Genomic DNA, 12,469 nt, shown 5'->3' on the forward strand with positions numbered 1-12,469 from the left:
GATGCCAGGATTCAGTCCTGAATCTTTAAGGCTGGGCTTTTTATTGGGATGCCCTTAAACCTTCTCAGCTGGGTGAGTAGTGCATAGACACCAAATTGTAGTGTTTTTAATGCCATTATGAATGCATATGCTTCACCCCCTGAACATCAGAGTGAATACATGAGTCAAAGGTGACTCAGCATCAACCATTATCAATAAAAAATAAGCATGCACTTGGTGTGCATAATACTGAAAGTGGGCAGGTCCTTGCACTGGGAGCTACAGGAGTATGGAGACACCCCCAGTTTGCAGTTTTATTTGAAAACATTGTGAGCCATAGCACCAGCCAATGCCGGGGTCCCACTGTGCTTTGGTCTGTCCTACAAGGAAAGGGACACACCCCTCTTCTGTCTTAAAAGCATGTGTGCTGGGGGTTAGCTCACCAGGTCCTCTCCTGCTGCCTCCCACTGAAGCAAGGACCGGTACACAGTGGTTTTTTGTGTTTCCATTTTGTGCAAAGGTTACAGAATCTGAGATACATCCTCCGTTCTGTAACTCTGGGCTGGAAACAAGATAGGGGGAGACTTGCTTTGTAAAGCAAGTTTAAACCTGAGTCCTGAATTAGGAATGGTGATGGTCTAGTCCAATCCCCCTGCAATAAGCAGAGACATCTTCAACTCAATCAGGTTGCTCATAGGCCTGTCCAACCTGACTGTGACTCTTTCCAGGAACGGGGCATCCAGCACCTCTCTGGTGAACCTGTGCCAGCATTTTACCACCCTCATTGTAAAAAATGTCCTCCTTCAATATGGTCCGAATCCACCCCCTTTTAGTTTAAAACTGTTACCCCTTGTCCTGTTGCACCAGGCCCTACTAAAAAGTCTGTCCCTACTTTTCTTATAAGCCCCCTTTAAGTATTGAAAGGCCACAATAAGGTCTCCCTGAAGCCTTCTCTTCTCCAGGCTGAACAATCCCAGCTCTCTAAGCCTGTCCTCATAGTCTTATCCAGTTGGACAGAGCTAGTAGCTTTTAGTAAGTTCAAATAAGTTTGTAGGGCCTCCTGGTGAGTCAGATATATATCCAGTGTCATCCCAGAGGCCTTGGCAGTACCTTGCATGATGCTGTCCCCCAGCCAGTGGCAGAGGCAGTAGGCAGGTTCAGTAGTACACTGGGGTTCCTTGTAGTGCTTGTGAAGTCCCTGAGTTTACTCTACAAGAAACATCTCTCAGATATGCTCCATGGCCTGTACTAATGAGAGATTTCCCCTGGATTACAAGCATTACAGCTCTGAATGATCTGGTGTACTCATGAGACCACAGAGTCCCAGAGATTGACCACCCGTTACTAGAAGTGCTACAATACAAATATCACCTAGCAGAGTGTTGCGGGAGGGGGGTTTAATGTTTTGTAAAAGCCATTCCCCATTGCCAAACTATTTGAATGCACCTTCAACAGAAATGTGGGGAGCAAAGATGAGGAGCCTCAAGAGTCTATGCTCCCCCCACTGAAGCAGAAGTCTGTGATCCCACAATGATTCAGATTATAGAGCTGGAGCCACCTTTCAAACTGTTCCTTGGCCCCTGTAAGAGGGACCAAGGAACACAAAGGAGTGAAGTCACTTGGGAGAGGAAAGGAGCTCTGTCCTGGATGCTAATGAAGGTCCCATAGGAACTGGATCTAGGAGTACTGGCCTATACAAATACCATACCATCACAAGGTTCTGGATGCATCACACCTGTACAGCTCAAATTTAGACCTTAAGCTCAGGGCTTGTGTGGCTGATAACAAAAACATACATTTGCAGAGAGGATATGTTTACATCTTTGGTCCCTCTACTGCCAGAGCAATACAAAACTGCATGGAAAACATGACCATCTTCCGAAAAGGTTGGGACATGGTCCTTCATGGAAAAAACCCTGAACTCCTTCCCACTCCCTGGTATAACTTGTGGGTTTGTTTTGGTTTGTTTTCTGATGGTGTCAAACATTTTTCAGGGATATGCGTCAACCCATCAAGGCTCAAACTCCTGCTAATTTTTTTCACTGGAATTTCCACCTGCAGCTGCTTCCAGAACCTGCCCTTTGGGTACTTGGATTTCTCGCCTTTCCATTTAATGACAGTCAAGGCCGCCTGGGCCCGCTTCAGCTCCTTCACTTTGCTCTTCTTGATGGCTTTGTACTGCACTAGAATGACTTTGATGTTGCCCTTGGAGGCCATATTCTCTAGACCAGCTTTGAGCTCCAGCAGGGCCTGCGTCCCCTGCAAGACGTAGTTGGGACTCAGGACAACAAGCAGACGTCGGCTTTTCTGGATGAAGCTCAGGGTTTCGTCTGTGACAACTGGGAGAAAGAAACATTGAGGTCGTTAGTGATGCCCAAGAACATGCTGCTGAGCTGCTAGTGTGACACCAGGTGTCTCCTGAAGGGGACAGTAAAACCCTCTGGAGGCCCTCTCTAGAGACTACACTGGTGCTTCCCAACCCTGCAAGTGACTCCAGGTAGGATCTCCTACACCATGGCTGGTACCCACTTCCCCACACAGTGACATCTTGTACTCCCAGCCTCAGACTGCCTGGAGATGCGTTTCCTCCTCCCTGTGCTATGTGGAGATGCCCAAGAGAGCTACATCTAAAAGGCACGGTACCACATGTCAGTGACACCAGACAATGCTATGAGGATGCCTTGTGGCCAAGAGGGCTGCTGATCTCATAGAGAGAGGTGAAAAGAGGCTTTCTGGAGCAAAGCAGGGAAATTGGCAGCTGAATGACACATGACCTCAAGGGAAAAACTCAGCTTGAAGAAGTATCGGGAAGCTTGAATGCCTATGCTTACATCCTCCTCTGGCAGATGTCCAGAATGACTCTGGATATTCCTTTCACTGCTCTTGCCTCAGTTTCCCCACACCAAACACACACAATATGTATCTACACATCTACACCCTCTCTGAGTGTCCTCCTGCTTTGGTAGTACTACCATCCTAACTCCTGTTACTCATCCATCTGTTCCCATTGCTGTCATCTATGAAAGCAGATTAGAGCATTTTTAGAACATAAAAGTAAACTATTCTGAGGCCTTTTAGTGAAATGTCCCAAAAATAACATCCCCCAAGGAAGGAACATGTCATGCTAACTGTGGATCCTCTTTAATATTCTAATATCTGCAGGTAGACTGTCCTTAGGCACCCTCCTGTAATTAATGTGAAAATCCCTTGTAAGTGTGAATCCCAGCGCTTGTACTCTCTGCTGCAGGATCTCCCACACTTCATTTACAAGGGAACACTCTTGACTGGTCAGAAATTACAATGGAGAATAAAATAATGCTGACAGGCAACTTCATTTAGCTGTCAAGCACGTTTGATTAGTTCCCGTCAGCTAACTCGCAGGATAATCCATCCCCCACTGTTTCTTCATCAAGGACAACATAACTCTAACCATGACACAGATGCACACTCTGGAGGCATGACATCAGCTGCCAAAAGCTATTTCCTGGCCTGCCGTGCTTTCCCAAGAAGATTAGTCAAATCCTGGCTAAGAAGTGACGGGGAAGCCCCAGCAGCATCGCGAACGGCAGCGTGGTGACAAGCCACTCCAGCAGTGCTCCAGAGGGCTGGCACTGGCTTGAAGTTAACAGTGACTGGCACGAGGGGCAGAGATGGGAGTGTTCGGAGGTAAGGGTGAGGGAGAGAGAGCCCAGGAGAACTGTGGTGGGAGGAAAATGACACCCTCCAAAGCGAAAGGGGAAGGATGGCAAGAAGCGGCAGAGGGAACAGGAGGAAGAAGGACATCTGGTGAGAACAGCTCAGAGCAAACCTGCTCTGAGTCTGACACTGCATCAAGCAAATTGAGCCTGGAAGGTCCCCTGCCATGTCATCCAGGCTCTCCCTAGAAGGAACAGCACCAGGACTGCATCTGTCTCCAGGTCCCCCGAGGTAAACTTACTCATTTATCTCCAAACTTTGAGGTGTTCCTAAATCCTAGCAAGCATCTAGGAGATAAAGATAACAGTCTCCCGACTGATTCTGCTCCCTTTGTCACGCAGCTGGGCTGAGACTCCAGCAGTCCCTCCTGTCCTTCCCAAAAGGGACCCCAATGGACTTTCTCAGTATGGGTTCTGTCATCAGTGGGGTCCTGACCCAAAGGCCATGAATTCAAAGTAGGGTGGTCTGCACTGGCAGAAGTTCAGACTTTGAACTTTTAATAGGCATCATGGGTCACACAGCCTACTGAGCCCCCAGGACACTGGAAATAGAGAGTGTTGGCTAGATTTGTGCCCTTGCTGTGGCACCTGTGTGAAGGTATGCTTATCCGGGGAGTTTCACAAACTTCTATTCTTGATTCCCTGCATCCCTGAAGCAGACACTATGTCCACAACTTTACATGATCTAGCTCAAAACAGGGAAAAAAGACTACATCTTACTGAAGAGATAGTCCCACTACCTGCAACAAAGTACTTTTAATTATAGTAGCTTAATTGTATGCCATATTAGACACAAACTCCTTAATTAATGAGGGTGAGTGGGAGGCATGTTATCTTCTCACTGATTTTGGCATGGTGCTCTCCACACCTTCCTGAAGCAGACACTCCTGCTTTTTACAGGCATTCACCATTACCCTCTGTGAGCTACCATTCTGGTCCAGTGTAACACTTCCCTTGCTTCTTTTCTTCTAGCCTTGACTTTATCCCCTTTTTTTAAGGCAGCTCAGAGGGCTTGCATGAAGGTCAGTTGTCTGGTTCCCCATGTTGATAGAACAACCACTCCTGCACATCAGTCCTGGAGAGAGCAACTGAAACAACCAAACACCATCACTTGCCCACCACAGCTTTTTTGGAGGCCAGGAGCATCTGCAACACTGTCATGTGAAGCAAAAATATAAGAAGATACCAAAAAGAGTTCATTAATAGTGATGAGGGGAAAAAACCAAAAGATAACCTGAATAGGCCTGTTCCAAACTACCAATACCTCAAAGAACAATAAAGAGAGGAGGTGCATGGAGCACAGCCCCCTGTGAAATACTCACTTCCCCCAGGGAGGCTGTCTCTGTCGAAGATACACAGCTTGTACCCAAACTCATTCTCCAAGACTCCCCGCAGTGTCAGCAGCACAAATTCCTCCTCCTCCGCGTTGCGCGCGTAGGACACGTACACGTCATACTCCTTCCCGTCTGAGCATTGGGAGCACAGAGAGACACAAATGGCAGAAGACACCTGTGATACTGCACATGCAGGGCCATTGACTTGCTTCATGGGAAAAGCAGGTATGAAGGCTCATTTTGAGCCCAGGTACTGCAGGTTAAAACAAATCTATTTCCATAGTTACCAGAGAGCAGCACTGCCTGTTTGACTACCCAGCCTGAACATGCACATACTCAAATACTGCTGGGTCGCTGAAGTTAGAAAAGCAAAGCAAGATGATCAGTCTGTTCTGTCCAGGCTCCTTTTGTCTTTTGACATCTTTGACATTGCTCCCTGTCATTGCAGTCTATCCACATGAGCAGTCCCACCAGACAGAGACTTGCACCCTGCCTACACCCTACGAGAGCTGCCACACCCCCATGGCAGGTTCACACCCCAAGCTGCAAGGGCTCGAACACCCTCCTCCTACAGAGGAAGAAATCTCACCTCAGAGTCCCTAGCGATGAACTCCCAGTAACACAGGGAAGCTGTGGAAAAGCTGAGGAGAGAAGGGTGATTTCCAGATGCATCCTTTTGGATGCCTTCCTGCATTTTAAAGCAGATCCCTCTGGATCAGATCACGAATTCTTACACAGAGTCACCAGAGAAACCAAGGACTTACTGAAACCTGGTGACTTGTCTTTACTGTCTAGATTGGATGAAATAGCCAGCCATCAGCAGGGCAGTGCCCCAGGGAGCCCGACATGTCCATGCTTCACCTCAGCAGAGAATACAGAGGACTTCTCTCTCCTTTCCCTTGACCCAAGCCTGACTCCTCTTACTCTGCAATGACCCACACAATTGAATGTAGGTATAGAAATGGAAGGTCAAAATGTCATTATGCTCTGAAGAGGGTTAAAAATAGCTTATAGGAAAATTCCTATATGAAAATGAAGGGCCTGGTCTGCAGCAGGATAAAATAAACGAAAACTCTTTAATATCTTACCTAGAATGGTTTCATCTGTTCCAAAATGAGCCCGATAGAAGAGGACCATTTCAAGCCAATACACGTGATAGACGACAATCAGCACCACAACGAGCAGGATGGTTGCCCCCAGTCCACAGGCCAGCTCCACGGTGTACTTCGGTGCTACAACTGGGTCCAAAAAGAAAGAGAGGGTCAGGTTTAAAAACAGATTAGGCCTTCAGCTAGGCAGGAACAAGGTTGTGTCACATGCAGCCAAACACCACAAAGGAGCAGCCAGGAGCCAAGTTGGCCCTTCAGAGTAAGGTGGCTAAGGCAAGGCTCTCTAGCAGGACACATGATAGCTGGCCACCCTGGAGAGCCCATTCTCAGTTATTAGGTCTAGTTGAGCTGGCAGAGCAAGTCATAGCACAGGCTGGATTTCTGTCTCTAAGCAAGATCCTGGGAGTAGCCAGATGGTAGAATGACCTGTTGATGGAAAAAACCCTTCATAGTCCAAAACCAGCTCATGAACATGACCTTCTCAGCAGCATACACACTCTTGGGGCAACACAACTACACTTACTTCTAGGACAGCCAGATAAAGTTCATCTGCAGCAAAATAAAGGCAATGGCTACTATTTTCGCTCCCCATCGGACAAAGGTCTTGTGGCTTGTACCAGACTGACAGCAAGGATATAACTAGCCATGGCCTGATCGTTTTCTACCAGGAAAGAAGAATCAGAGTTCATTAAAGAAAAGTTGAAATGCTTACAAACAAATAGGACAACCTGTGGACATCAAGCCAGAACATCACAGGCCCCCTCCAACTCATACACTGTCTGTCACACCACTGCTGCTTTTTTGTATTAAGGACAGAAAATAACTCTTCTCACTGTATCCCTGGGCAACTCTCCAGGTGGCAGTTGACATGCACACTGGCAAACTGCACAATGGAAGAACAGCAGGGAGTGGAAACACCACCAAATTCCAATATTTAATAAGTTTCTAATAAAAGTGAAGTACAAAAAATAAAATGGAAAGAATTTATCAACTTTCATTAAGTGATGAGCAGCTGAAGTACATGAGAAGGAGAGGGAAATAATCCAGAAAAAGCAAGAAATGTATGTAACCTAATGTAATGAAAGAGTTGGAGCCAACATATATAGCCACTTGCTAAAAACTTGAAGATAAGTGCTGAGGGGTCAGGTTCAAGCATTCTTAACGGTCCTATGCACAATAGGATGGGCTGCAGTGAGCTTAGTTTAAGGTAGCTCTGCCAGCAGCAGCTAGGGATTGTTCTTGGATTTTTCTGTGGAACAGAGCATGAAGAAGGGGTTGTGGGTAACCACGTCTGCTCAGGGAAAACCCAGTCAACTATCCAGGAGCAAGATGGGGAAGGAAGAGAGAGGATGGTACAGATGAGTCCACTAGAGAACAGCATTTAGGCATTCTTATATAGAGAAAGAATCTGAGTATTTCAGATTCACTTCTGGTACATGTACAAACATTATCACCCCAAAATTATGTATGGAGTATGAACACACTGGCAGATGGTTTTGGCCTTTCTCACTTATGTGTTTGATCTATTGTTCCTTTCCAACAATTCAGGAGAGGTTTGTCTCAAAGGAATGGGACTAAAAAAGAGGGAGGCCAAGTATCAAGAAGAAGGAGAAAAAGATCTTCCAGTAAAAACCTGTGTGAGCCTTCCCATGCTCGTAGGGCAGAGTAGGGGGAAGAAGGTGTCTGACGTGACCTACACAAGGCAGGGCAGCATTCCTTATGGGAGAGGGGAGGTCTGACTTACAGTAAAAGCAGATGTTGAAGCTCTAGATGAGGTTGATAAGGAGGCAGAAAGATCTGCCTTAACCAGGAAACCTCACATAGCCTTTATTGCTGAGAGGTGGGTCTGGGAAACAGGAACAAAATCTTTGATGAAAAAAAGATGTAGGAAAAACCCACACTGAACAGAGCTGAATCAGTCCACACCATCCAGGATGAGGTGGCTGTATCTAGACTGAAGCATCATCACAGCAGGGAGTAAACCACAGAGCACCATGGTTTGACCATCTCGTTCCCTGAGCAATGCCAGCGAGTGCCCCGCGCCTTCTCGGGGATGCAACTGGTAGCTGTTGTGTCACGCAAAACCTTCACCCAGTCAAAGTAACCTGAAATCATTTCAAGCAGCCTGTCCCCCCAAGATCTGCTTCAGTTGTGGTACATGGAGGGGATGAAGACCTATCCACCCCTCTCTCCTCCTAGGCACTTGACCACAGTACCCCGTCTCGAAGAAGTAGTGCAGTATGACAGCAGTGATGCAGCAGTGTGTACAGAACAGACTGTGTTAGGCAAAAAGTCCTGATGGAATTCTTTGTTCCCTTACTGTTTTGCAGGGCAAGGCTCAAGGCAGGACCAACAGCCCCCACTGCGAACACCTCACTTCACACCCAGGCTCTGCAAGTACTTTACCTTTCATGTGCACTATGGCCTGGCTCTGGTCCTCGCCTTTGGCATTCCTGGCATAGCAAGTATAATTCCGTTTTAACTCCTCTGGTGTGGCCTTTGCAACTGTTAGAGTCCTTATGACAGTTTTGTCTTCAAAATCTCTAGTAATTTCACTGTAAAAGAAAAACTAGAGCATTACATATGTGAAACTGCAGCAAGTTCTTAGTGGAAGATATTCCTTTCCCTGATATAATCTCTTTCTTTAAAAAGACCAAAACACATAAACTGATATTTATAAATCAATACATACTTCAGATTTTAATACAGCTGCAGCCATTCCTTTATCTGATTTCCCTTAATAATTATTTTACCACTCAGAATTTTCTCATTGCAGCTGTGTCACATTGCCTTTTAGAGAAAAATGGAAGTTCTTGCCTATAAAACAAGAAGATCTCAGGAACTCAAGATTCAGAGCTCACATCACATTCCCCATGCAATCCTGGATGAGTCACTTTGTCTCTCTCTGCCTGAATTGACCATCTGCAAAATTGGGGATACAGTATTTCCTTTTGCCTTTCCTTTTTCTACACTGGTTTGCAAATCAACTGGGGCAGTGACTTCCTTCCACTTGTAATTCAGCATCCAGCAAATGGGACTTGGATCCTCGTTTGGGTCCTTCATGTAACTGAATCCTTATTCCTCCTAATCAATACTACATATAATACTACATTTTTGTTTTCAGCCTCTGTTTTCTTGAAACATTTTTATCATTTATGCTATTTTGGAACATTCCTCTAAATATAATTGTCTGCCCCTGTTTCAGAAGTCCCATAATGGCACCAGCTACTGCCAGCACTACCAGGACCTGAACAAGGTTGTATTTCTAAGGACAGATAAGAATAAGACCGATTAGTTGAAACTTGTTTACTCCTATAGCAGTGGAATGATATGAAAATTACATCTGCAATAAGGAGCATCATAGCGCTGATGTGGTAGATACAGCCTTAGCTGACTCACTTATAAATGGGAAAGAAAGCCCCATCAAAGGTGGCAACACAAGCTCAGAAAAGCCTTTAAAGATGACTAACAAGCAACATCCACTCCCCTGCTGGTAAAGCCAATCATAGGGTCAAAGACACAGACAAGAGACAACATAAGATCATCACCCATGATGATGTGAACTGGATAACAAAGCTCCCTCAAATCCTTCTGTAATATATGAAACTGTCTGGGTCTGGAGGCCTTCTCCTTAGAGCTCCTGGTGCTCATCACAGCATGGTGTAGACACGGGGGTTTCTGATTAACAGGGAAGCAGGGGACTCCACGCTCCCTTGGGATTGTCGCATGCCTGTAGCCGCACCCCTCTGCGGGACCCAAGAGAAGATTAGATTCAAATGAAGATTCACATTTTACGTTACCTTTGTGTGACTTTTATCTTGGGGTCTGTGATGTCATCTGTGTTTTTTCCATCTATGGTCCACCACACCTCAGTCCGGGAGTCCTTCAGGAAGGTGAAGAAAACCTCACAGGGCAGGATAAGGTCATCTCCTGGAAAGAAAGGACCAACTGTGAGGTATTGCAAAACAGGAACGGCGCCACCCTTATTTTGTGCTATCCAGGGATCCTACCAGCCTGAGCTCTGCCTCCCTTCAGGAGGGAATGAGGCATCCACTTTCTGACATCTAGTAACACTTTAACGTCTCGGACATGATGATTTGTGACAGACGCATAAACAGAAAAAAATATCCTGCCTTCTCAAATGTGTTACAAATTCTTTGACTTCACAAAGTGACCCACCCAAAGGGAGAAGCTCCATGCCAACCACTTCCTTGGAAAGCCAGGCAGTGTTACTCATCCCCACTGCACAGGGGGAAGATGCCAAAAAGCAAAGGATTGAGCTCCACAAAAGCATTTTGATGTGGGCACACTTCTTCAGGAATTTGACTTCTGCTCAAGATCAGACTTGGGAGTGTGAATATCTTTGTGATCAGCACATAAGTGATTTTTTCTTATAAAGTCATTACTGAAGAAGTCTGACCTTCTGAGCCTTAAAAGCTGTACTTTAAAGTGAAGATTCTGAGGCTAATCATCATCATTGGCACCACATTTATTACAGCAGCATAATGGCACACAATCCATTCAATATAGGGAATTGCTCCAAAGAGCTATGAGTTGAAACCGATGGGGTGGGGGAAGGGTTTGGGGAAGGGGCGTGGTACCCCATTACCCAACACTCAGAGGCCAGCAGAAGGAGAGCTGTCACTAATGAGGAAGTAATCAGCCAAAAAGGGAGAGATGAGCAAGAAGTGGATAGAAGGCTGAAGCCACTATGGGGGTTAATGAAGCAGGGTGGGAGCAAACCACAGCCAGGGCTAGGGCCAAGAGAAGGTCCTACAGGAATTTTCCTAAGCAGCTCAGTGTTCCCATTTCATCTGCTTCTGCAGCTGCAGTCCTGCATCTCCATGCCTGAATATCTGTCTTTATTTATGCTTGCAAAAAATCAACTTTTAAAGCTGTGCTTTCCTATTCTGGCATCGGGAACTGGCATCCCACACTGTCTGCCAGGCAATTTGTGGCAGCTCGTGTGCTCTGCGAGGGAAAGCACTGGGGATGCGGTAGAAGGGGAGAGCTCCTGTGCCTGGTTGGGTCTCCCTGTCCCACAGGCAGGGTGTAAGGGCAGCAATTTCAGGCAGCGAGTGTTGGAATTTACCTGCTTCCAGTTCGTACACAACTTTCTCATTTGGAGAGATGAACTGCGGTGGCAAGGCCTTGTTTGGAGATCCTGCAGGAAACAACAGAGAGCCCCCCATAGGGACCCAAACTTCATGAGAACCTGGAATCCTTGCAGCTTCATTCGTGATGCCCTCGCATCCCACTGTGCATTCCCCAAACTAACTTGTGATACAGTCCTGCTGCAGAGTTCCATGCACAGAGAAATCTAATTCTAGTCCCCAAACTGAGGGCCAGATACAGATTTTGAGGCTTCTCCGAAGTTTAGGTAAGCTGGTTTGGGCCTCTCACATCCGAAATCGTCCATATCCCTCTCCTCTCCCACAAGGCATAACCTGTACCACTTTCTTTTTACTGCTGCTTTTAAGAACCAAAATACAGACGTCATTTCCTGTTGCAAATATTTAATTCAGCTCTTAAAGCAGCTGTTGCCATGGGACTCAGAATACACCCTACAGCTCACTAGGTTTTTAAGCTCTGTCTACAATTCCCTGGTAGGTAGGCTGAGCCCTTATGCCTGGGACAGACCTGTCCAAGCAGTGGGTACCTGAAGCTCTGCCTGGGTGATTAACAGTCCCAACCTCAGCACAGAAGGTTTTGAGATTCCAAGAAGATCAAGACAAGTTGGCTATAAAGGGACAATCCTACAAGGAAAGATGAGCAAAGGGCACTGGAGACAACAATGAGCAGGAGTGCCAGGGCTATGCACTCACATGCCAGCAGAGGGTACCCCTGGCCATCTCATGGGCTGAACCTCACCAGCCTATGCCTGGCCACTCTCTGTGTTTGGGGGCATTTGATATGGTGGGGGGTAAGACCTCTAGTGCAACATGTTCTGGGAAGTCACACAAAGCTGATCCCAGCAAGAAAAAATACACCGGGTCAGTTGACTAATGCAGATTGAACGCAACCATAAATGGATCCTGCGACAGATTCTTCTAGCTGTTTTTACCACTTCTGCAGTTATCCACATGCATTTTACATATTTTAAAGTCATTCTTACCCACCACCTTCATTGTTATGGTTCTGGTGAGATTATATGTTCTTCCATGGTCCTTGAATGTCACAATACAAGTGTAGTTCCCTTTATATGCACTGCGGACAAGGACGATGACAAGCCTGGGCCCTTGGGGATATCGCTCAGAGAAGCCATCCACTGAGTTGCAGTTCTGGAATCAGGCAGAAAAACACTTGAGTTTGGGATTCCAAAGTAAAAGACATTGGTTTAAATGCTACTACA

At 46.3% G+C, this 12,469-nt stretch overlaps 1 protein-coding gene across 2 annotated transcripts in view; it reads right to left on the bottom strand.

Annotated features, from left to right (window-relative positions):
- The window catches only part of LOC113994836 (interleukin 1 receptor accessory protein), a 43,283-nt gene that overhangs the window by 5,572 nt on the left and 25,242 nt on the right, over positions 1–12,469 (bottom strand). The window contains exons 5-11 of one of the 2 annotated variants that reach the window (XM_039385330.1): positions 12,233–12,398; positions 11,210–11,281; positions 9,918–10,047; positions 8,524–8,672; positions 6,097–6,246; positions 4,997–5,140; positions 889–2,318 (exon numbers count right to left, since the gene is read on the bottom strand). In XM_039385330.1, the coding sequence (XP_039241264.1) occupies positions 1,882–2,318; positions 4,997–5,140; positions 6,097–6,246; positions 8,524–8,672; positions 9,918–10,047; positions 11,210–11,281; positions 12,233–12,398 (1,248 nt within the window). In that variant the 3' untranslated portion in view covers positions 889–1,881. Of the gene's footprint in view, positions 1–888; positions 2,319–4,996; positions 5,141–6,096; positions 6,247–8,523; positions 8,673–9,917; positions 10,048–11,209; positions 11,282–12,232; positions 12,399–12,469 lie in introns of those variants that run through there. The other variant, XM_039385329.1, reaches the window with a different exon arrangement.

This window comes from Pipra filicauda, unplaced genomic scaffold (assembly GCF_003945595.2).
Source record: "Pipra filicauda isolate LSUMZ 115617 unplaced genomic scaffold, ASM394559v2 scaffold404_size635056_pilon, whole genome shotgun sequence".
Taxonomy (NCBI): domain Eukaryota; kingdom Metazoa; phylum Chordata; class Aves; order Passeriformes; family Pipridae; genus Pipra; species Pipra filicauda.